The sequence below is a fragment of the Schistocerca cancellata genome, chromosome 4 (genome assembly GCF_023864275.1).
Source record: "Schistocerca cancellata isolate TAMUIC-IGC-003103 chromosome 4, iqSchCanc2.1, whole genome shotgun sequence".
NCBI lineage: Eukaryota > Metazoa > Arthropoda > Insecta > Orthoptera > Acrididae > Schistocerca > Schistocerca cancellata.
The window spans coordinates 155,440,752-155,467,794 of NC_064629.1; the positions used below are offsets into that span (position 1 = coordinate 155,440,752).

Consider the following 27,043-nt stretch of genomic DNA (forward strand, 5'->3'; position numbering starts at 1 on the left):
CGTCAGGGCCGCTCAGTGATCGACAATTTAGTCTCGCTAGAGTCGGCTATTCGTACAGCTTTTATTCGGCGAGAACATCTAGTTGCTGTTTCCTTTGATCTTTGGAAGGTGTACGATACCACATGGCGCCATCATATCCTTGCTACGCTGCACAAATGGGGCTTATGGGGTCCACTTCCGATGTTTCTACGTAATTTTCTCTCCAATCGCTCCTTTCGGGTTAGAGTTGGCACATATTTTAGCTCTGCTCATATTCAGGAGAATGGTGTCCCACAGGGCTCAGTTCTCGGTGTTCCCCTCTTTTTAGTGGCGATTAATGGTCTTGCGGCTGTGGTGGGCTCATCGGTCTTTTCCTCTCTATATGCCAATGACTTTTGTCTTTATTACAGTTCCCCAAGCATTAGTGTCGCTGAACGGTGGCTGCAAGGAGCTATCCGTAAGGCACATTTTTGGGCATCCAACCATGGTTTTCAGTTCTCAGCCTCCAAGACCCGAGTGATGCATTTCTGTCGTCGTCGAACTGTCCACCTCCATCCAGAGCTCTACCTTGCCAATGAACTCCTTCGTATTGAGGAGACGTATCGCTTCCTTGGCATGCTGTTTGATGCTCAGCTCACTTGGACACCTCATCTTCGCGAGCTTAAACAATGGTGCTGTCGGCACCTCAACATCCTTCGCTGCCGCAGCCACACCGTTTTTGGGGGCTGCACGAACAACCCTCCTACAGCTCTATAAGGCCTTAGTCCAGTCCCGTCTCGACTACGGGAGCGTGGTGTACGACGCAGCAGCACCTTCAATGTTGCAGATCCTCGACCCGATTCTCCATTGTGGCATCAGACTGGCGACAGGTGCCTTCCGCACTAGTCTGGTGACTAGACCTCTTGTAGAAGCTGAAATCCCTCCCCTACGATTCCGCCAACAACAGTTGCTTGCGTCGTACATCGCCTGCATCCATGCCTCGCCCGACCACCCAAACTGCAGGCTCCTTTTTCCATCTTCTGCACTCCACTCCCCACGACGGCGGCCTAGGTCGGGTCTCCCGATCGCGGTCCGCGTTCGTTCCCTTCTCTCGTCACTCGAGTCCCTGCCCATTCCTCCATCCTTCCGGCCCTCTTCTTCTACCCCTCCTTGGTCCCTCCCTCGCTTGCGGCTTTGCTTGGATTTGTCCTGCGACTCCAAGTCCTCCGTTCCACCTGCCAGTCTTCGTCAACAATTCCTGGCTCTTCTTTCATCTTTTCGCGATGCAGATGTAGTCTACACCGATGGTTCTGTGGTCGATGAACGCACTGGGTTTGCTTTCAAACACGGCGACTACGTTGAGCAGCATTCCCTGCCTTGTGGGAGCAGTGTTTTCACTGCGGAGCTGGTTGCTCTTTATCGTGCACTCGCTCACCTTTCCTCCTGCCCTGGGAAGTCATTTGTCATATGCAGTGACTCCCTGAGTGGATTGCAAGCACTCGACCAGTGTTTTTCTCAGGACCCTTTGGTGCGCGGTATTCAAGATGCTGTTTCAGCTCTCGCCGAGTGTGGTCGTTCACCGACGTTTGTGTGGACCCTGGGCCACATCAGCATTCCAGGAAACGAACGTGTTGATCGGTTGGCCAAGCAGGCCACCACTTCACTACCGCTGGAGCTTGGTCTCATGGAAAGAGACCTCCGGTCAGCCCTACATCGCAAGGTCCGCAATGTCTGGAGCTCTGAATGGTCTGTCTTGAACACGCCAAATTAGCTCCTAATGGTCAAGCCGTCCACGGCCGTATGGAACTCATCCTTGAGGGGCACGCGTAGGGACTCAGTTGTTCTCTGCCGTCTCCGAATTGGACATACGCGGTTGACCCACAGCTATCTCTTTCGTCGTGAGAACCCTCCCAAGTGTCGCTGTGAGGCAGGGCTGACAGTGGTCCATCTTCTGATGGACTGCCCCCTTTTAGCCCCCTTGCGGCAGTCCTTTAATTTATCAGCTACACTTCCTTTAATTCTTGGTGACGATGCCTCTATAGCTGACTCAGTTTTACGTTTTGTCCGTGCAGCTGGGTTTTATAACTCGCTCTAGTGTGGGCGCTCTCGCATGATTTCTCAGGCTACACCCACTCCAGCGACTATTAATTGTGACGTGGATACCAAAATAGTGTCTTTTATGGTAACAAGTTGTGTTGGTACCTCTATCAACGCTTTCCAGCTGGAGGTTCAAATGGTTCAAATGGCTCTGAGCACTATGGGACTTAACATCTATGGTCATCAGTCCCCTAGAACTTAGAACTACTTAAACGTAACTAACCTAAGGACATCACACACATCCATGCCCGAGACAGGATGCGAACCTGCGACCGTAGCGGTCACGCGGTTCCAAACTGAAGCCCCTAGAACCGCACGGCCACACCGGCCAGCCCAGCTGGAGGTTTCTCGTTTGTAGTTGAGTGGTTGACCTTTTACCTGATCCATCAACCACTGTAGTCTGTTTTACTCTAGTCAACTATTTGCTCTGTACCTTTTAAGTGTCCTCTATTTTATGTTACTGCGGTGTTCATTTTAGCTCTGTACCCCTTGGTGTTCCCTCCTTCTGGGTGCAGAGGTTACGCTTTTACTGTATAGGCCTTTTACAAGTCTGTCTGTTATTAACTGGGGACTGATGACCTCGATGTTTAGTCCCCATCAAACCCTAAACCAACCAACCAACCAACCCTGTCCATTTCCTCTGTGCTCGTTACTCTGAGATTCCCGCAGGAGGTCGGACATGTTCAGAAGAGCAGAAAAGCCTTGCATTCATATAATTGATTCACCTAAATGGACAATGGATCCACCTTCTTCAGTGCGGATGCACAAGTACGTCCGACCTTCTGCGGGAATCTCAGAGTAGCGAGCATGGAGGGAATGGACAGGAACTGCGGACAGGTGGCGCTCTGTGGGAGTGAGGGATCCGCGAAGCGTGCCGACTTAGTCCATACAGTTGCGATCACACTGTGTGACGGATGGCGCAGTGGTTAACGCACCTGCCTGATAAGCAGGAGATCCCGGGTTCGGATCACAGTCTGGTGCACATTTTCACTCGTCGTCGCTGATTCCGCGTAATGTCCCAATGCAGCTGACATCAGTAATCCCTACCACATCGTTTCCTTTCTTCCTCTCCCGCTCCCTCCACCTTCAATTTACATAAAATCTAGCACTGATCTTGGATGAAGCTGGTAGAGGGAAGAGGAGAGAAACCTCCCGCCGACGTCGAGGTCTTAGAGGCGAAGCATTCCTCCAGCTGGACGAGGATCACGAAAATAATTAGTTACGGCCTTCTTGGGGGAAAAGACCACAAAATTTGCCGGTACTGGTTTGTTCAAACTAAAGGAAATCTTAATGGTGTCACACAGTGCTATCTCAGCATCCTAAATAGTTGTAGCAATTTTCTTAGTGAGTATATGAGAGCATGCGGGTATAGAAACATGCACAATTGTTAATTTGTATGCACCACCAGACTGGTTGTAGCCCAGGCGGCGAGTACGCATAAGAACAATACAATTAGGAGTACCTAAAGCAGACGAGTGGGTTGGCTGTCGAAATATCGTGTAGGAAAATGGAATCCACAATTCGGCTGAGTGCCCGATAGTATAGCATCAATTAATTACGTCGAGAAAACGTGAGAGTTTATAAAACAACGAAGAGCATGATCTGCAAGGAATACAAGCGCAAAGGCAGTTCATCACCCGTTAGGACTAAAGTTGGCAACCGCGACAGGTTCTGCTCTAGTCCTACCTCTAGATGGATATCTCCGAGAGTGACGGCGGACCTGGCAAACGTTACAAAGGCGACTCCCTTCCACTTTCTTTCATCTCTCTGCAGCATCAGCGGCAGCCTGTGTAAACACGTTTTGGCCTTTTTCGCATTAACGTTACCTTCCACTCGGTATTTATTTTACATTTAATAATATGTCAATAATTTGCTCCTAGTGAGGGCATCTTTCACTCCCAAAGCATTATTTCATTTTCCAGTACAATCATACAATAAAAGAAGGAATAAGCAGCACTGTTTCTGGACATACGGTAACCTCGGTGTGCCCAGAGGTTGTCAGGCCCTGGCGCAAAAACCAAGCAGTATGTTTCCCTTCGCCGGCCGTAGTGGCCGTGCGGTTCTAGGCGCTTCAGTCGGGAACCGCGTGACCGCTACTGTCGCAGGTTCGAATCCTGCCTCGGGCATGGTTGTGTGTGGTGTCCTTAAGTTAGTTAGGATTAATTAGTTCTAAGTTCTAGGCGACTGATGACCTCAGAAGTTAAGTCGCATAGTGCTCAGAGCCATTTGAACCATTTTGTTTCCCTTCGGCTTTTATCTTTCCTCGTAGGAGGATCCATAAAAGCTTCCAAGCTTCCAGGGCGCTAATCTTGACTTCAAATCGCCATCTTGGCCCTTTTTTCCACTCGGCCTGCCATTTCATTTAGTATAATGAAAGTTAATTACTAAATACACGCATGAACTGTTTCCGCTTTGCCTACTAGAACGGCCCTCTTTAGAAGGACACAAATTAAAATTTACAATAGGCCATACAGTTTCATAACGTATGTAGAAGTTCCATACATGAAAAGTTCGATTATAAATTTATAGCTGTTACATTACAGCTTAATAAAGGAAATAAATTTAGGGTTGACACAAGTTCTTGGTAAGATTACAAAAGCAAGCAGCTATCTCTAGATATAGAGGAATGTAAAGTTTCACATTTCACAAAACGTAAAAAAGTAAAATACTTGCCTTCTCTTTAAATTTTTTTCTTTGTTAGATGTATTCCAATCCCTATCTCCCCCTGCAGCTTTTACCCTGTACAGCTTCCTCTAGTGCCCTGATATCTTAACACACATTCTGTCATCCTGTCACTTCTTCTTGTCGTTGTTTCCGTATGTTCTTTTCTTCGCCGATTCTTCGGAGAACCACCTCATTCCATACGTTATCAGTGTACCTAATTTTCAACAATGCTATGTAAGCACCAGATCGCAAACGCTTTAATTCTCTTCTGTTCCGTTTTTCCCATTGTCCATGATCCACTGCCATCATATACTGTGTTCCAAACGTATGCTTTAGACTGTTCTTCTCTACGTTAAGGCCTATGTTTGATACCGTAAACTTTTCTTGACCAGGGATGACTTCTTTGCCTGTGCCAGTCTGCTTTTATGACCACCTTGCTCCATTCGTTGTGGGTTGTTTTCCACCAAAAGTAGCAAAATTCCTTAACTTCGTCTACTTTATGATCACCAAGGTTGATAAGTTCCTCTCTCGTCTCGATTCTGCTAGTTCTCACTACTTTTTTTCTTTTTCCACATTGACTTTCAATGCGTATTCTGTACTCCAGGCTGTTCAGTTCATTCAACGGATCCCGTAATTCTTTCTCACTTGCACTGGCGACAGCAATATCACTATTGAATCTTATCATTGACATCCTTTCACTCCGAATTTTAATCCCACTCTTGAACTTTAGTTTATTTTCGTCATTGCTTCTTCGATGTACAGACTGAGCAGCAGGGACGAAAGATTGCATCCGTGTCTTGCACCATTTTTAATTCGAACATTTTGTTCCTGGTCTTAAAATATTGTTGTTCACTTTTGGTTCTTCTACTGACTGTATGTTGCCAGTCTTCCCCTGTAGCTTACTCCTATTTCTCTCAGAATTTCGTAGAACCTACACTATTTTACAGTGCCAAAGGTTTTTTCTATTTCGACAAATCCTATGAACGTATCATGATTTTTCTTCAATCACACTTCCATTATCAAGCGCAACTCTCTGGTACCTTTACCTTACCTAAGTCAAACTAATCGTCATCTAACAGATCATCAAATTTCTTCTCTATTTTTACGTATATTATTCTTGCTAGCAGTTGGATGCTAGAGCTGCCAAGCTGATTGTACGATAACTGGCGCACTCATCTGCCCATGCTGTCTTCGGAATAGTGTGAACGATATTTTTCCGAAAGTCTGGTGGTACTGTGGTAAGGTAGACATTACCAGAGATTCTACACGCGAACTGGAACAGTCGTTTGGTTGCCGCTTCCCCCAATGATTTTACAATACTTGCAAATAGAATATATCAGGTCGAACTATACATGGGAATATGTAATTATTATGTATGGTAAATTCTGAGTGACAAGGTAGAATAAAGGTGGCTGACTACGATTCTTCAGCATGTAATTAAAAATTTTGAATTTATGTAGGGTACTGTCTGTGTTCCTCATTGTACCATGTGTAAATAATGCCGGAAAATGACAGAATACAAATGAGGAGGACTGTGTGAATGATTAAGAGCTTGCTTGTTCACGGAAAAACGTTCAAGAAACGATGCAAAATATGAAAAGCAGAGATTCGCAGGAATATACTCAGTATCCGTTACACGCCTATTTAGAATGAATCAGAAATCTGTCTCACCGGGAAAGTAACAGTCAACTTCACATACGTAACTCCCTTGGGAGCAGTCAAAACAAGATGATACTAATAGCAGCTCTCACAGTGGTATACACGCCATCTACATCTACGCTGAAGAGCCAAAGAAATTCTTACATCTGCCTAATATCGTGTAGGGTCTCTGCGAGCACGCGGTAGTGCCGCAAAACGATGTGGCAAGGTCTAGTCTAATGTCGGAAGTAGTGCCAGAGGGAAATGACAACATGAATTCTACAGGGATGTCCATAAATCCGTAGGAGTATCCCAGATACGTCCAATAATGTTCATGTCTGGGGAGTTCGGTAGCCAGCGGAAGTTTTTAAACTCAGAAGAGTGTTCCTGAAGCCACTGCGTGCATATACTGGATGTGTGTGGTGTCGCATTGTCCTGCTGGAATTGCCCAAGTCCGTCGGAGTGCACAATGGACATGAATGGATGCAGGTAATCAGACAGGATGCTTACGAACGTGTCACCTGTCAGAGTCGTATCTAGGCGTTTCGGGGTCCCATATGAGCCAAATTCACGCGCCCCGCACAAATTATAGAGCCGCCGCCAGCTTTAACAGTCCCTTGCTGACATGCAGGGTCCATGGATTCATGAGGTTGTCTTCATACCCGTACAAATCCATCCGCTCGATACAATTTGACACGCTGACCAGGCAACATGTTTCCAGTCATCAGCAGTCCAATATCCGCGTTGACGGGCCCAGGCGAGGCGTAAAGCTTTGTGGCGTGCAGTCATCAAGGGTACACCAGTGGCCCATCGGCTCCGAAAGCCCATATCGATGATGTTTCGTTGAATAGTTCGATCGCTGTCACTTGTTGATGACCGAGCATTGAAATCTGCAGCAATTTGCAGCAACTTCTGTCACGTTGAACGATTCTCTTTAGTCATCGTTGGTCTAGTTCTTGGATGATCTTTTTCCGGTCGCAGCGATGTCGGAGATTTGATGTTTTACCGGATTCCTGATATTCATGGTGTACTGGTCGTACCGAAAAATCCCCATCTTCATCGCTACCTCGGGGATGCTGTGTTCCATCGCTCGGGCGCCGGCTATAACACCACGTTCAGACTCATTTAAAACTTGATAACCTGCCACTGTAGCAGCAGTAACCGATCTAGCAACTGCACCAGACACTCGTTGTCTTATACAGGGTGTTCCAAAAAGGTACGGCCAAACTTTCAGGAAACATTCCTCACACACAAAGAAAGAAAATATGTTATGTGGACATGTGTCCGGAAACGCTTACTTTCCATGTTAGAGCTCATTTTATTACTTCTCTTCAAATCGCATTAATCATGGAATGGAAACACAGCAACAGAACGTACTAGCGTGACTTCAAACACTTTGTTATAGCAAATGTTCAAAATATCCTCCGTTAGCGAGGATACATGCATCCACCCTCCGTCGCATGGAATCCCTGATGCGCTGATGCAGCCCTGGAGAATGGCGTATTGTATCACAGCCGTCCACAATACGAGCACGAAGAGTCTCTACATTTGGTACCGGGGTTGCGAAGACAAGAGCTTTCAAATGCCCCCATAAATGAAAGTTAAGAGGGTTGAGGTCAGGAGAGCGTGGAGGCCATGGAATTGGTCCGCCTCTACCAATCCATCGGTCACCGTATCTGTTGTTGAGAAGCGTACGAACACTTCGACTGAAATGTGCAGGAGCTCCATCGCGCATGAACCACATGTTGTGTCGTATTTGTAAAGGCACATGTTCTAGCAGCACAGGTAGAGTATCCCGTATGAAATCATGATGACGTGCTCCATTGAGAGTAGGTGGAAGAACATGGGGCTCAATCAAGACATCACCAACAATGCCTGCCGAAACGTTCACAGAAAATCTGTGTTGATGACGTGATTGCGCAATTGCCTGCGGATTCCCGTCAGCCCACATATGTTGATTGTGAAAATTTACAATTTGATCACGTTGGAATGAAGCCTCATCCGTAAATAGAACATTTGCACTGAAATGAGGATTGACACATTGTGGGAGGCACCATTCGCAGAAGTGTACCCGTGGAGGCCAATCAGCTGCTGATAGTGCCTGCACACGCTGTTCATGGTACGGAAACAACTGGTTCTCCCGTAGCACTCTCCATACAGTGACGTAGTCAACGTTACCTTGTACAGCAGCAACTTCTCTGACGCTGACATTAGGGTTATCGTCAACTGCACGAAGAATTGCCTCGTCCATTGCAGGTGTCCTCGTCGTTCTAGGTCTTCCCCAGTCGCGAGTCATAGGCTGGAATGTTCCGTGCTCCCTAAGACGCCGATCAATTGCTTCGAACGTCTTCCTGTCGAGCCACCTTCGTTCTGGAAATCTGTCTCGATACAAACGTACCGCGCCACGGCTATTGCCCCGTGTTAATCCATACATCAAATGGGCATCTGCCAACTCCGCATTGTAAACATTGCACTGACTGCAAAACCACGTTCGTGATGAACACTAACCTTTTGATGCTACGTACTGATGTGCTTGATGCTAGTACTGTAGAGCAATGAGTCGAATGTCAACACAAGCGCCGAAGTCAACATTACCTTCCTTCAATTGGGCCAACTGGCGGTGACGAAACTAAAATGGGCTCTAACATGGAAATTAAGCGTTTCCGGACACATGTCCACATAACATCTTTTCTTTATTTGTGTGTGAGGAATGTCTGCTGAAAGTTTGGCCGTACCTTTTTGTAACACCCTTTATAGGCGGTGCCGACCGCAGCGCCGTATTCTGCCTGTTTACATGTTTCTGTATTTGAATACGCATACCTATACCAGTTTCATTGGCGCTTCAGTGTACATACATACACCTTGTGCCACTATAAGGTGCATGGGGAAGCTACCTTGTGCTACTCCAAGTCACTTTTCTGTTCCACTCGAGAATAGAGCGACGGACAGACGACTGTGTATGCCTCCGTAAGAGCGCTAATTTCTCTTGTCTTCGCTGTCCTTACGTGCTCTGTGAACTTTCTCAGCAATTAATGATTTCATTTCACCTTTACACTTGATAATGGTTATAAAGCTGAAATCGGGATAGCGTGAAATAAATTTAATATTAAAACACAAGCACATTGCGGAAATTCCATGGAAAAAAAATTGTCAATGTTTCGCGAAAAGAATGGAGTCTTCCCTCAAGGATTCTGCAGCTGATTACACGGAGCATTTCCGTAATACTCGCGTGTTTATCCAACCTACCGGTAACAAATCTAGCAGCATGCCTCTGAACTGCTTCGATGTATTTATTTAAAACTACGTGTTGAGGATATCGACCACTCGAACAGTACTCGCATAAGTGCGAGGGTTGGAACTTTAATATTGGCAACTATTTATTTACAGCTCTTAAAAAGTAGATACGTGTTGCAAAGTTTTAATGACCTTCAAAGTAGTCACCAGCATTGTGTATAACCCGTTGCCAGCGATGTGGAAGTCGAAGGATACTCTTAGCAGTGCCAGTTGTGTTGACAGTTCGAGTGGCGGGGTCTATTGCCCGACGAATTTGTAGCAGTTCTGAAGCGAACGCCGTGAACTGTTTCCTTCAGTTTCGAAATCGAGTTCAACTTACAAGGGCTTAACTCAGGGGAGTGCAGTAGGTGGTATAGCACTTAGCAGCCCCATCAGTCAAACAAATCGGTAACAGCTTGCATTGTACGTGCTTGTGCACTGTTCTGCAAAATGATGGTCAGGTCCTGCAGAAAGTGTCATCGCTTCTGTCTCTATGCTGTTCATTTTTGGAACACAACCTTAGCTTAGAGACAGAAGCGATGACACTTTCTGTAGGACCTGACCATCATTTTGCAGGACAATGCTCAAGCACGTACAGTGCAAGCTGTTATTTATTTGACTGATGGGGCTGCTAAGTGTTATACCACCTACTGCACTCCACTGAATTATGCCCTCGTGACTTCAACTCGATTACCGGCCACTGTGGCCGAGCGGTTCTAGTCGCTTCAAAAAAAATTCAAATGGCTCTGAGCACTATGGGACTCAACATCTTAGGTCATAGGTCCCCTAGAACTTAGAACTACTTAAACCTAACTAACTTAAGGACATCACACACACCCATGCCCGAGGCAGGATTCGAACCTGCGACCGTAGCAGTCCCGCGGTTCCCGACTGCAGCGCCAGAACCGCTAGACCACCGCGGCCGGCCTAGTCGCTTCAGTCTGGAATCGCGCTACCGCTACGGTCGCAGGTTCGAATCCTGCCTCGGGCATGGATGTGTGTGATGTCCCTAGGTTAGTTAGGTTTAAGTAGTTCTAAGTTCTAGGGACTGATGACCTCCGATGTTAAGTCTCATAGTGCTCAGAACCATTTGAACCATTTTTTGCAATGTTACGCCTAGATATTTAACATATGCGACTGTGTCAACCAGCATACCGTTAATGCTGTATTCGAATACTACAGGATTGTTCTTCACACTCTTTTGCATTAGCTTATATTTTACTACGTTTAGAGCAAACTGCCGTTCATCATTCTTGGCAGGAAAGGGAGAAAGATATCTTAATATCCAAACGTTTGTGGGAATTGCAGCACACACAAAGAAAGATCCGAATGAAGACAGCCTCAGAGGACGTGTAGAACAGTGTATGACGAATAAGGAATTAGCACGGCAGAGAGGCGTACACGTGGGTGAACAGTGTCATCTCATGTGACCAGAAAGGTCTGTGTTAAACGGTCAGTCATTTAACGGCCATCAAACGAGGCTGATATGCGAAAGAAACTCGACAAGGCTGCAGTATCGGTATGGCTCAGTTCGCGTGTGGCAAAATGACCAGAGTACGAGAAATGAGTTACTCTTATCGTGACAGTTCTACTCGTACACGACATGCAGCTACGTCAGTAATGCGTGTGTGGAACGGAACATGAACATCTTCGTCCGGTGTTGCCAAGACGGTGGAGCGCTGCAATGATTTTGGACCAGTCTGTGGAGATGATTCGAAGCCATCTGCAGCGTGCTGGATTGTAACAAGCCGAAACACTACACGCGTCGGATCGCATTAAGCATGAGAAAGAGGTCGCTTTCGTCCTAAGTTGCGCAATCCGTTGCTTTTAGACGGATCCCGATTTAGCTTTTCCTGCAGTGATAGTTCTATACGTGGTAGACACTACCCATATGGCTGCACCCTGGCAGACTAGTGTTATTGAGGTGTATATCCTACAAGCGCCAACTGAGCTGATTTGCGGTGCCGTGGATGCAACGTCATCCCGACCCTTACGTACTGACAAGCGGAAGGCCTCAGACACGGCCAACCGATTCGGCTCAAATTTGGCAGGTCGCTTATGTACAACTTAAAACGAAGGACTCTAAGGTATTTTGGGTCAACACCCCCGCAATTTTGAGAAAATCACCCCTAAAGGTTATGAAGAGTAATCAACTCAAAATTGGAGGGATTGATAGATAATTGTAAATAGAGTATTTTTCATCATCAGGTATAAGGTCCGCGAAAGAAAACTTTTCCAGAAATCGAGGAAAGAAACTTTTACAACTGCCGCTTCTCTACCCACATGTTAAACGCTTTTCGCCGACAGCGCCGATAGCATGCCGGCACGGTAGCTCAGCGTGTTCGGTCAGAAGGTTGTGCTCTCTGTAATTAAAAAAAATTAAATAAAATAAAAAAAACTGAGTCAAGGAATCCACAATGAACTTGAACAGATGTCTTGTGACGTCCGCCGAAACCAAACACAACGAACCACCTAGAAGAAAAAAAAAAAATAAAAAATAGCGCAACGCCCAAGGTAACTGGCTGGGAATCGGAGAACCCGGGTTCGAATCTCAAAGAAACCTAGTGGATTTTATTCTTTTCGGTTGTATTTTTCCATATCTCAATTGATAGGGACAGGAGGGTTAATAAGGTAATAATGGTAATAATAAGGTAGGCAAACCAATTTCCCAAACGCCGTGAGTTAGTAAAGTATTAAACTTTTAAACCTTGTCACATGAAAACAACTCCGAGTAAGAATGCTGCGAATTCCTCACGAGGGATCACAGCCAACCGCACGACGCTTGTTTAAGCGAGGCACGGGAGAGAATGCACGCGGGGAGAGTTATGTTGTACCGGTTGCCTCTTTGTCATATCATAGTTGTGAACCTGGAAGAGTGAAGGTGTTCAGCATGAGCCTCATAAAAGTCAATCGGAAAGAGTCGTTTTCCGTCATCAGGCTGCCGCGAACCTCGCTGATACATGTAGTCATTTTTACATCGTTAATGCGCCGAATGAAATACGATTTGTGAATGAATACAGTGTTCTTCCGTAAGTAACAAATGACGAGTACTGTATGTAGTTCGCCGGCCGGAGTGGCCGTGCGGTTCTATGCGCTACAGTCTGGAGCCGAGCGACCGCTACGGTCGCAGGTTCGAATCCTGCCTCGGGCATGGATGTATGTGATGTCCTTAGGTTAGTTAGGTTTAATTAGTTCTAAGTTCTAGGCGACTGATGACTTCAGAAGTTAAGTCGCATAGTGCTCAGAGCCATTTGAACCACTTTTTGTATGTAGTTTGTAGTGATAAGCTCATCTGTTTATTCCGTAGTAACGAGTTATTGTTTGTTGTATCATGTCTTTCAGGTGCATAATCTGAATAATGGAGGATGTACACCCTTCGACTAGCGCTGTAATTTATAGTTGGGAGCTTCTCACAGACGAAGGCAAGCTGGAAGTTAAAGACGCTGTGTTTTGGTTTGTAAAAGTGTTGCAAGACAGATGCATTATCATTGCACTACCGGAAGCAGGCAGTTCTGTTTCTCGGCATTCCAGATTGAAAGGAGTGGCTATCGTAGATAGATTTTTGGAGCTGACGAACGAAATGACTTTTGTTGATACTGAAGTACTATACAATGAAGACGAAGCAGGAGGTGATTCAGTGGAAGATATCCTGACTAGTGAATCGCAAAATGGTCATAACACTTTGGAAACACATCACTGGGAATATGTGCTTCATCTGTTCCCGATGAGTATTACGAACCGGTTACTAAACGATTGAACTACGGCGCTATACCCTTTGAAGTAAAAGTAAAGGCGGTAGCGCTAGCCAGGAATCATCCAAACTGGAACTTACAAACACTGCAAAAGAATGGAGCAACAACAGCCCTGAAAAGGAAGAAAGACTTGTAATTGTGGGAAAGTGATATCATTAAAGGAGGGACAAGATACGACAAATACCAGGCGATAAATAAGTAGACATACGACCGATTTGTCGAATCTCGCTGTCGTAACGAGAATGTAACAACGACAGCGCTTGAATATACGCCCAACAAGGATTTTACGTTTGCTGCATCATTACCTTGGGCAAGAAATTTCAAATCGGAGTATAAAATTCGTCAACGGCACGTCACTAAATACGTCTCTCATAAGGAGGCACAAAATATAGAAGTTATACGAAAAGTGGCAGCCGTTTTCAGCACGCAAACGGCGTCACTTATGACCGGTTTTAATCATGATTACGTGATCAACACTGATCAAACAGCATGAGAGTATCGGCTGAACATTCGACGAACGTTATCGCATAAGGGAGAAAAACGAACCCTTGTCGCAGTTGGTAGTAAAAACAAACTAACACATTCGTACAGGGCGCAGTATGCATCACAGCCTCTGGAAAAGTGTTGCCTAAGCTTTTCCTGTGTTTACAAGAAACGAACGTTACACTTGGCTCTCGGGCTATAGAAGAGGTCAATCGTTTAACCGACTCGTTGAAAAATGTTTACATTACCTGCTCCAAATCCGGGAAACTGACGAATGCGATTTACAGAACATTTCTTGAGAATGTTTCAAAACCATACCTTTCTGATAAAAAGTTTTGTCTAATATTGGATTCCTTGAGTGGACAGATTAATACTAAAATATATGACACAATGTTTATAGATGGCGGGGGTCAGCCGACGTGCACAGTAAAAGTAATACCGCCAAACTGCACACCTGTGTGCCAGACTTGTGATGTTTATTTCTATCGCCAAGTTAAAAACTTTATTTTCAGGCTTCAGAATTGCAGTGTGTTTCTGGAAACCCGACGGGAATTGCACAACCGCACTGATGCAATAACTATCCACAGCATAATTCATAACCAACTTTCAGCACCGATTTTTCAGACAATGATATCGTATGCGTGGTACGCATCAAAAGTAATTCCCGAAGGAGACATATTTTTAAATGTAAACCAAGATTGTTTTCCGCCGACTCTTCGGAAGGAACAGTGTAGCTGTCAAAAGATTGCATTCATTAGATGTTCTTGGAGCCGTGAATATATTTGTTTCGAATGTTTATATGACAAGTACCATCCATCTAGTTGTTCGAAGAAAAGTGAGGACACGTAACAGTAACTGGAAGCGCCATTGTAAAGTGAGCTGGAGTAACATTTTAGTTGTTTACTATCCCAAGAGGTTTGAGAAATTTATTTGCCTACCTTATTATTATCATTCCTTATTGATTTACTTACCTTATTAACCCTCCTATCCCTAACAATTGAGATATGGAAAAATACAAACGAAAAGAAGAACATCTGCTAGATTTCCCCGAGATCCAAAACCCGGGTTCTCCGATTCCCAGCCAGTTGCCTTGGCAGTTGCGCTATCGGTGCTGTCGGCGAAAAGCGTTTAACATGTGGATACAGAAGCGGCAGTTGTAAAAGTTTCTTACCTCGATTTCTGGAAAAGTATGCGTTTTAGGACCCCATACCTGATGATGAAAAATGCTCTATTTACAATTATCTACTGATCCCATCAATTTTGAGTCGATTGTTCGTCATAACCTTTAGGGGTGATTTTCTCAAAAACGCAGCGGTGTTGACCCAAAATATCTTAGATTCCTTCATTTTGGGTTGTACACAAGCGACCTGCCAAATTTGAGCCGAATCGGTTGGCCGTGTCTGAGGCCTTCCCCTTGTGAGACCAAACTGAATGTCCGCAGCTCGTGGTCGTGCGGTAGCGTTCTCGCTTTTCACGCCCGGGTTCCCGGGTTTGATTCCCGGCGGGGTCAGGGATTTTCTCTGCCTCGTGATGACTGGGTGTTGTGTGACGTCCTTAGGTTAGTTAGGTTTCTGTAGTTCTAAGTTCTAGGGGACTGATGACCATAGATGTTAAGTCCCATAGTGCTCAGAGCTATTTGAACCATTTTTGAACCAAACTGAATAGCAATCACCACTTCTGAGAAATTTTAGAGCACGAGATACTGTCCCTTCTTCAAGGAGCACCACGTGCCATATTTATTGGCGACAAGCGAGGTAACATTTGACGAGAATTGTACAAGCATTCTTCAGAATTTAACAGGTACTACTGATTGATTGAAAGGAAAAGCTTCGGATAACGTATTTGAAACAAAGAAAAATGTAACCTACAAAATTTGCCGAACAGTTCAGATACGTGTCAAAATTATATTTGCAGGCGCAGATAATTTCGAGGGAAACTCTTTCCGACTATCAAATGATTTCATCGCAATGCGAAGACATTTTTCCTTATAACTTTGAATATATTTGCACTCTCTTCACATTTTTTGATCTGTTGAAGATAGTGAATAAACAACAGTCATTTAATACCCCAAGAAACTTTGTCTCTTATCAGTCCTACTGACAAAACTCATTTCGTCCTTTGTCGTGACTGTTGCGCAGTATTTTGTTCTCATCTTTCATTCGTGGTCACGTCTCGAGAAATTATTTAAATCCATTTCCTATTAAATGTCATGATAGAACTTCGGTATTCTTAGTGACCTCACACCCATTTGTAACACGTGTATGATATTCGATTCTTAACCCATATTCCAACAAATTTTTGTAAAGAAACACCGCCATTTGATTATTTTATTGTTTAGTTAAGTACAACCCAGGTTTCGGCATTTTATGCCATTTTCAAATATTTGATTCTATATCCTTAACACATATTGCAGGACACTTAAAATGTTGTCAAGCTCATAGTTGGCCATTAAGAAAAATATTGGCTCCCCACGAAATGCCAGACGTAAAATCACCATCTTGTAACAGGTCAATAAATAATTGTGGCAGCACGTCATATTTAATAATTACGTTTTAAGGACATAATGTACAATGGTGTTCCGACAAAGGTATCGATTGAACGTGTCAAGCCAGCATGGGTTTTACCCTCTCCGACCTCTGACACCACGCCTGTGCATCAACACCTGATGGACGCAGAGCATACCCAAACACCGCTCAGTACATCGTCTGAGACAGGTGAATCACCACCACAAACAACAACGTCACCACCCCCGAGACATCCGACGCACACCAGAGCTGGACGTCGAATAAAATTCAAATATCAAGATATCCCTGGGGCTCCGCACTTTAAGGGGGGGGCTGTGTGGCAGTGATATTTTTCATGTCTAGTGCAAAGTGAGATCAAAAGTGCGCGAGAGTTTTTTTTAGTCATGTGTTGCTTTTTATCTTTGCCGTAAGACTATAGAATCTCCTAGTTTTTGTTACTTCTCTGTTGTTTTTAGTTTTCTTCTCAGTGTGAGTTTTTCACGAATAAATTGTACTCCGTTAACTCATTATACCGGACGGCTATGCAATTATTTGTTGTAGGCTAGTCGCTTACCAATGTAAGCCTGTTTTTACTAAATATGACGTGCTCCTACTTTAAAAAAAAAGTGCATGACTGTTGCTCAGCAACATCAAAAACTGCTAACATGTATTTCATTCGCTACACTAGCTCAGTTAGTTAAGGATGACGAATGAAATCGGCCGTGATCTGTTTAAAGTAGTCATTCCCGGTCTGACTTAGAAAGGCCATGAAAAGCTAAATCTAGGTGGCGGGACGGGAATGAGAATCCCGGTACTCATGGTCGGCCGGCCGAAGTGGCCGTGCGGTTCTAGGCGCTTCAGTCTGGAACCGCGTGACCGCTACGGTCGCAGGTTCGAATCCTGCCTCGGGCATGGATGCGTGTGATGTCCTTAGGTTAGTTAGGTTTAAGTAGTTCTAAGTTCTAGGGTACTGATGACCGCAGATGTTAAGTCCCATAGTGCTCAGAGCTATTTGAACCATTTTACTCATGGTCGCGAGTGACGTACTTCCACCACTGCTCTACTTCCCTGCATCAGCATCGGCATTGGTAGTCGGTTTAGATGGCAAATGCCGTTCCATGAGGAACTGGTGTTACTAAAATCGACAGTGACTGAAAAAGTATGGGCTCATACCGACAGTCTTCAGTTACAAATACATTCAGTCCGCAACTATCCTTAAAGCTAGTCAGTACTTCCTGGTTGACTCGGTTAGGTCTTACTTTTGTTTGTCATAAAGTGTACTTCTTTCAGTTTTAATCCCATTAACTGCCTGTTCGTTTTCTTTATTATATTTTAAGTTACCTCACCATGTTTACAGACAACTCAGAAGCTTCTAGTAAAAATTGTAAGAGTTTAATTGGTTGTTGTTGTCGTGAGAACTTGCAGGAGAAAGTGCAGTTTGACAGTTGCTCTAAATACTGATGTTGCTCAACTGCTAAGTTACATGTCTAAGCCCACGCAGTGCGCAGAGGTTTTCGTGATGTTTTGTTTACTGTTCCAGATTTTCCGCCATGGAGACCGCACACCAACGGACACTTATCCAGAGGATCCTTACAATGACGATAAGTACTGGCCGGAAGGCTGGGGTGCCCTGACAAATGTAAGTAGAAACACTGTTTTACGTATGTGACATGCGTATCTCATCATTGAGCTACTACACTTAAGAACCTGTGCGCCTCCCACGTGCAGGGCCACGGGAGCATGCAGAAGTGCCGCAACACTACGTGACGTGGACTCGACTAATGTTTGAAGTCGTGCTGGAGGGAACTGACACCATGAATCCTGCAGGGCTGTCCATAAATCCCTAAGAGTAGGGGGGGGGGGCTGGAGATCTCTTCTGAAAAGCACGTTGCAAGGCATCCCAGAGATGCTCGATAATGTTTACGTCTGCAGTGGCCAGAGAAAGTGTTTAAACTCAGAAGAGTATTCCTGGAGCCACTCTGTAGCAATTCTGGACGTGTGGGGTGTCGCATTGTCCTGCTGGAATTGCCCAAGTCCGTCGGAATGCACAATGGACATGAATCGATGCAGGTGATCAGACAGGATGCTTACGTACGTGTTATAAAGGCACATTTGCATGCCGAGCGTGAGTTTCCTCGGAAACGCGAAATATTAATTAAATAAATAATCAGTGACAAATAAATAAAGCCTATGGCACACGACTGCAGCGCTGTGTCGCTGATAAAACAAAAGCACAATTACGTTACTCTTATGTTTGATTAAGAAAGGAGAGAGCTCTGGTAGAAGTGGTGCGAGAAGCACGTATTTTATTCTATTGTCTGGCACACCGCCATATTTCATGTTATTGAAGAATACTGCGAGTTGCAACCAGACTAGGCACTCGATTCTGTAAAGAATTTATATTTATAAAAGTAAGTAGGATTATGAACTGTAGGCTTATTCATTGAATATATCTGATTTAACTAACTGTGTAATTTTTTTATGTTTAGTAGACAATCACCTCTGTACGACGTATTGGCATGGCTGGCAAATTATTGAAATATTGAGATTTAGATTATGAGTCCGCACCTACCGCAGCAGTCTTTGGAAACGATTTATTTACGAAGTCCGATTATTTCAGTTTTATTTCACGGTCAACTACGAGTAACATTACCTTTATGAGAAAGCCATTGTCAAGCGTCTGATACCGAATAATTAAACGTCCACGTTCCAGATAAGCAAATATTTATTACAATCACAATCACCATCATACAGATAGAATAAAATTAATATTCAAATAATATTTTTTTATTTTATTTATTTTATATTGGCGACTGCGTGTCGGACTTGTTATTTTGTCATTTGTTACATTGTTCTCTTTGTTTCATGTGAAAAATCAACTTTCTGGACCTGGACGTGAATGTATGAGAGATAACAAAAAATCTGAAGATATTTTCCAATTCTAAAATTTTGCGGGAAGACGCAATGAAACTTTCAGCAAAATAAGGTAAGACGCAGCATCTTTGCATTAGCAGGCTTGATCAGACGTATAATTCAGTGTATTAGCTTTTCAGTAGATTCTGTAGTGTTTCTTTCGTGCATAACAGTTTTCAGTGATAAATTTCATTCTCAGTACTTTTCCTTAAACAATAACGTATGCAACAATACCAATACACGAGTGTACAATATGGCCGACTTCTGTACGATACGTAGTAACATGGACAGCAGCCATTACCAATAATCTCAAATTCAGTTTATATTTTTAAATTAACAGACAGCCATTGTTGCTACGAGCGATTCATGCTCAACTGCATTTTATTTTAAAATCAGTGTCAAATATTTTCTTGAAACATATATCACGTGTGGCATGGTAATAACTAGAAATCAATACGCAAAAATGGAACAGCAAAGACGTACTATTCAGACGCAATCCGACTCGGACGAGAGACAAATGTTAGAAAATGACTTTACGACAGCAACCGGTAGTGACGATTTATCAAACATTGACGCAAGTGTTGACGGAAATTTTGGCAATAGGCCGTCCACTACAAAAATTTCAAAGTCTCAGTCGGAGCCCATGTTGATGCATGACGTCACGTCTAATGACGCGACGGGGGCACAGACCTTGCAAACAGTAAACATTGCCGACATGTTACAAATGCTAATGAAACAAAACGCCGAAAACATGGCAACCTTACAGACACAAAATGACGCAATTAAATCTGACCTCATAGCACTCAAGACAGGTAATGACACTTTATGTAAACGTGTGGAACTTATAGAGGCCACACTGACCAAACAGATGACTGAACTCAGTACTAAATTTTCCCAGCTTAATACGAGACAAGAAAAGACTACAACTGACGTAGCACTTTTACAGACACAAGTAAAAAACCTTAATGTCACGTGTGAAGTTCTTACTGAACAAATTCAAACATATCCTTCAGTACATGACAACATTGAAAAACGAATTACTGACGTACAGAATAAATTTGACAATGTTGAACAACACCTGACTGACATCTTACAATCTGATGCCACAGCTCATTTTCAAAATATTAATAAAGAATTTCATGATTGGGTAGTGAACAAAGACAAACATTTTGATAGATGCTTACGTGAAAATTTACCAACAATTGTGCACGACTCCGTAGCGCAATACATTACTAATAACAAACAGCTGATCAGTGACGCAGTACAATCCGTCACTGCACCCATGAGACTATTCACCGATCGACCACAGTCTGAATGTAACGAAAATATCAGTCAAAATGCACAGTTCAGGAACCAATATACATTCGAGTATGACACACACATACCGCACACGACAAACACACAAGAACAAAACACACCACGACTACAACACATACCACGATGTGCAAACAGAAACACAAGCTATTATCATGGTAAACCACAGCAACATTATCGTAATTACTCGCCAGCTGAACATACCAGTAATTATAGTGGAATAAATCCATATCACAATACGAAGGAAGAAGAAAGCTTAATGAAACACAGGCAATTTCAGATTTTTATCCCAGAAAAACGAACCATTCATCCGGTGATTTTTCTTAAATCTTTTAGTAACGCATTTCCACGCACTTGGAGTGACCGGAAAAAGATTTCATATATTGTCGGTTACATCCAAGGCGATGCAGCTGTCTGGGCATACAGTCAAGCTGACGTATGTACCACGTACAGTGAGTTTGAGCGTGCTTTTCTGAACAAATTCTGGTCGCAATCCGTCCAGGAGCGACTCAGAAGACAAATTTTAGAACCTGAAACTTTTAACAGTAAAAATGGCAACTTACGCAGATATTTTGAAAAATATTTGAACATGGGACACTTTTTTAGACGAACCAGTCGCAACGCGTGATATACTCCGTGCGTTGAAGGCCAAATTGCCTTTCAACATTAAAGAAAAACTCCTACATATCCCGGATGACGATTCAGATTATTTTTTAACAGCCTTAGATTCAGTTGACATGTTACTTGAAGATCAGCGCTTCGCGCGGCAAAACAGCAGCCACAATGTTTACACTAGTGGTATGCAAAACATGCAGGCTTGCCAACTCAATTCTGGCGCGCCCACAGTTGGATACGCGGTACAGCAAAAACAGCAAACTCACATGCCGTTTCAATACGAAAATCAAAATCAACACGCGTATTCCAATACAAACAATAGTTACAACAGTAATAACACTTCATGCGGCAATCCATACAAAAGGCACCGCGGTAATAACTACAACGGTAACAACGGATACAAAGGCAACAACAAAAACACAAACAGAAATAGAAATAATAATAACTACGAGCCAAGACAGCATCAAGGTTGGACTCGTAACGATCAGTACTTCCATTCAAACTCTGCTTTACCACAGCATCCACCAGGACAAAATTGGAGCATACCTTACGACCGACAGGTAAGTTATAATGCGCAACAGCAACAACAACCGCAAAAGTTTGGAGATCATAATAGGCAATATCCGAATGTGAATATAATGGAAATGACACCTGATGCACAACCTCAATCTGTGTCAGTACCTAGTACAAATGCTAATCCGACAAACTAGAAACAGTCACTTCTATGCCCCAGGTCGTGGCTGAAGAATTCTTGCGGGGCGACTGCAATGTTAATCAGTTATTTGACACCACACTTGAACAACAGAATAATGATATGCCGAATAATTCTAAACAAAAATTACCTGTTTTATTTATAAGATACAACCACAATGAGAATATATCAGATGAACTTTTACAAGACAGTACACAATGTCGTTCAAACACAAATGAAATTGTTTTAGCATCTACTACTGGTGTAGTAGGTGGGATTCCAACTACTATTATCCTAGATACAGGTGCAGCTGTGAGCGTTTTGTCATTTAATTTCTATAAAAAGATGTGTGAATTGGAACCTGTGCCTGAGTTTCCTGCCCAAAACAGTAAAATAACTACTGCACTAGGTAATAAGTCATGTAGGGTTACGAAGCAAGTTTTTGTAAACATTAAAATAGGTAATGGAACCGTACAATGGCCATTCCTGGTTGTACAAAACCTTGTGACAAATTGCATATTAGGAATAGATATTATGAGCGAGAAGGACTCTATTATAGACTTCTCCAAAGGTAAATGTATTTTAAATGATAAAGGCAGTGTAATTATTATTGATTTGGACAGGAGAACTCTAAAGCATGACAAACACTGTACAGGGTACAAGGTTCAGTTAGTACTTGACAATGACATTCAAGATGTGCAAACACACTCATCTGACACAGAGCTATTGGACTTGAAAACATTGCTTGATCATAAGATAAGTGAAGCTACAGCTCTCAGTGTACATGAACGTATAAAACTACAGGAAGTGTTATCCAAATATTTACAAGTTTTTACCAAACGATTAGGTGTTATCAACACGTATGTGTACAAGATTGAAGTTAAGCCTCACAAAATCTTCTACCACAAGACATATAACGTACCGTTATCTCAACGACCTGCTGTGTGGCAAGAATTAAAACAAATGTTAGACTGGAAGGTCATTGAACCATCCACCTCACCTTATTGTAGTCCTCTACTTGTTGTCAAAAAATCAAATGGAAGCATTAGGTTAGTGTTAGACGCACGAGCAATTAATGAAATAATTTTACCGGTTCACACAAAACCCGAAAATTTAGAAGAGCAATTACAGAAATTTCTAGATGCAAAATATTTTTCCACAATAGATCTCGCTAATTCGTTTTGGCAGGTGGGTATCACTCCTGATTCACGGAAATATACTGCATTTATGTTCGGGGGGCGAACCTATCAGTTTTGTGTTCTACCTTTCGGACTGAATGTCAGCTCTGGGGTATTCATTACAGCCCTGGATACCGTGCTTGGCGACGATTTAGTTGAGACAGTCACACACTATGTAGATGATATACTGATAGCTACACAGTCTTGGAAGGAACACGTTGACACACTTCAAAGAATTTTAGAAAAATTTGCACAAGCTGGAGTCACAGCCAATCTTAGAAAATCAAAGTTTGGTTGCAGTGAGATAAAGTATTTAGGACATATCATTAATTCGCAGGGCATACATCCGGATCCCAGTAAATTAGATGCTATCAGAAACTTTCCTAGCCCTCGTACTAAAAAGCAGTTAAAATCATTCCTTGGGCTATGTTCATTTTTCAGACGTTTTTTGCCACAACCACTTTTGAACAGTAAACATCTGCTAAATCTACTCAGAAAGAATCAAGTTTGGATCTGGTCGGAACAGTGCCAGAATGACTTTAATACAATTAAACATGCTTTAGTGGGTGCAAACTTATTGAGCCATCCAGATTTCAATTTAGACTTTTGTATGACTTGTGACGCTTCATGAACTGGCTTGGGATGTTGCTTATTTCAAGTTGTAAAGAATAAAGAAAAGGAACAGATAAGAATTATTGGGTTTGCAAGTCGTACTCTAACTGAATGTGAGCGTACATACTCCACTACTGAGTTAGAAACACTTTCCATAGTATGGGCAGTCAAGAAATTCAATTATTATTTATTTGGAAAACATACAGTAATTTACACCGATCACCAGGCCCTGACATTTTTGTTAACTTGTAAACTTGTGCATCCTAGACTATCACGATGGGCAGTTACACTTCAGAACTACTCTTTTGAAATTAAGTACATAAAAGGTAAGGACAACACCATTGCAGACGCTTTGTCTAGACTTCCACAAGGTATGAATGATACCAACAGTGACTTAGAAAATATAAATGACTACAGGATTCTCTTAATGCAAGACAAGCAGTATCTCCAATATTATATTGATATGTGCAGAAACATGGCTAAATTACAAAAATCTGACCCTCACTGGTATAAGATAATAACATTACTGGTAGAAAAACACAATCATCCTTCGACTAAGTATTACAAGTTACACAATGATGTGTTATTTTACCGCCAACATCCAAATGCTACCAACTGGTGTGTATGCATTCCCAAAGAGTCTGAACGTAATCTAATTTGGCACACACACTTAGTTTGGGGTCATTATGGGACGAAAAAGTGTTTGGCAAAGCTCAGCACATACTGTTATTTTAGCAATATGAGAAGAAAAATTTACAGGGAACTGAAAACATGTGTCATATGTCAAAAATCAAAACCTCAGAATTTATCCACAAAAACAGATTTACATTCTATTTTACCTAGTAAACCCCTGGAAATTCTGTGTACTGACATCAGTGGACCGCATCCAGCAAGCTCTGGAGGCGTCAAATATATCTTAGCTTTTTACGATATATTTTCTAAACATGTCAAACTTTATGCTTTAAAATCCGCCACTGCAAGTGCTATAATACGAAGAATCTCAAGTGATTACCTGACGCACGTGGGAAAACCTAAAGCAATTCTGTCAGATAATGCAGCATACTACTCTGGGTACAAATGGAGAAATTTCTTGAAGGACAATAACATTAAAAGTGTATTTATTTCGAGGTTTAGTCCACAATGTAACGCGACTGAGAGACTTTTCCGAGAATTAAATCGATTCATGAGGACCTATATTTCATCAAAACATACTAATTGGGTGTCCTACCTAAGTCTTCTCGAAGACGTACACAATAACTTAAATATTTATGATACAAATTACACACCTAACGAGATCATGTTCAATTGCAAACAGAACGATCAGTGGATAGAACCATTACCTAAGTTGTCAGACAAGGAAATCACACCTGAACAAAAAATAAAAGAAGTATTGACTACGCTGACACATCACGCACAGATACGAAACAAACATCACAGAAACATAATAAAAAGAAAACAAAAATTCGAGGTAGGAATGCTTGTACTACTTCGTACTCATCATAAATCTGTAGCACTCAAATGACGCAACGCTAAGTGGCGTCTGCTATATGAAGGACCTTATATAATTGTTAACATACCGCATCCTGGTGCGTATCTGTTACAACATCGTAGAACTAACAAAATTATTGGGCTATACGCACACCGAGATCTTAGAGCATTTCATGCTGAATAATGTCAAAGTCATACCCATCAAAATATTGCTAAGCAACTCGAAAAACTCTGTTGTTACAACACAGATAATAAGTGGTGTAGAAATTTTCATTTCAGCGGTTCCAGAGTCGCAGTTGAAGGCAGAAGAACTCTTCTTTCAGCGCGCGCCACCACCTGGAAGACGGAATATCAAAATAAAATTTATGATTACGTAGCAGTGAATGATATATTAATTTTTCACGGAACATTTGTTATTGTAGGTACCACTGACTTGGTATGACACCTGACGAACCGACAGACGTCATCTGTGAAGCGATCTTTTACTTTGAGAAATAGATTAGATGCACATCTCTCAACACGAAAAGCATCTATCAGTAGTCAAGGCCACACAGACACTCTACACACACGCAGAAAACGCGAGGAATCGAACATTTTCTCTCTCTTACTATTTTGAATATTTATTGAGTAGTGAAAACGCCTGGTCTTGCCTACTGATGTAATGAATGTTGTGTCTAACCTATCTTAATTTCAGATGACATCACGTGACACAATGTAATAACCTATAGCTATGTAATGATGATGCAAACATGTTTATGTGCAACTGTATTATGTTTATGCTAAGAAAATATGTGACGTGTGTATGTATAATTACTTATTTTTTTAACTGATGTATCATGTAACTGTTACTATGTACATTAACGAACATTACTAACTCTGCAACTACGCAGAAACCTATGTAAAAAAAAAAAACGGTTAATGCCATTCATTATGCAGCGTATCTATGTAAACACGATGAATGATTTCTTTGATTAATAACTACGAACATTTAGGTGAGCTATATTCAGCAAAAAAAAAAAAAACTGAAAATGTGAAGTGCATAATTCGTGCATCGTCTAGTGACATTACTACAGTGCCTAACTTCAAGATGTTAACTGGATTAAATGGACACAAAGTGCCTGTCCAGAAAACAACACGACGGGTGGAAGAATTTTGGTTGGAACTTCAGGGAATGAAATGTTCTCGAAATGTGACGGACACTCTTACCTGGACTGTCCAAGGATCGACGCCAGCTATGTGCCGTCCGAGGTTCTGCAACCAAGCTTCCACAGAATGTAAAAAAAAAAAAAAAAAAAAAAAACGAACTGCACGTGGACCAATTACTCGACGGGTCACGTCTGATCTGTAATGAGCAATGCCTTTAGTCACAACGAACTGCATCACAACGACTATAATGGAAATGGGAAATGGACACGCTTATGTATTAATCACGTTGTTATACATCGATGTTACTGTGATAAAAAAAAAAAAACTTTACCACGACGATACTAACCTGTAAAAAAAAATTATTGTGCAGCAGATGAATATGAACTGTAATAACGACACGATGTGTATAGGTCAACGCACCTGAAACATACGGACATTTTTCTTTGAAGTATTTCAAAACAATACTATGTAACTAAGAACATTCAACAATCTAAGTTGTATTGTGTTATAACAAATATTGTAAATTTAAAACTAAGTTACCTGTCATAGGATGTAGTCTTCATATGTAATCTTGGTTGAATATTTTCTTTGTTCAACGACTGAGAAACGCGCGCACACGAACAATATGAACTGCAATACTGTGCCGCGTGATCTAACTGTACGATATAATGGCAGTGTCGGAGTCACACAGATGCTTCTGCGCATGCGCGCACTCTA

The 27,043-nt window shown here is 42.5% G+C and overlaps 1 protein-coding gene across 1 annotated transcript in view; it reads left to right on the plus strand.

Annotated features, from left to right (window-relative positions):
- Nucleotides 1-27,043, plus strand: part of LOC126183942 (lysosomal acid phosphatase-like) — a 266,338-nt gene that overhangs the window by 142,204 nt on the left and 97,091 nt on the right. The window contains exon 2 of the mRNA XM_049926291.1: nucleotides 17,910-18,008. Within this exon, the coding sequence (XP_049782248.1) occupies nucleotides 17,910-18,008 (99 nt within the window). The remainder of the gene's footprint in view (nucleotides 1-17,909; nucleotides 18,009-27,043) is intronic.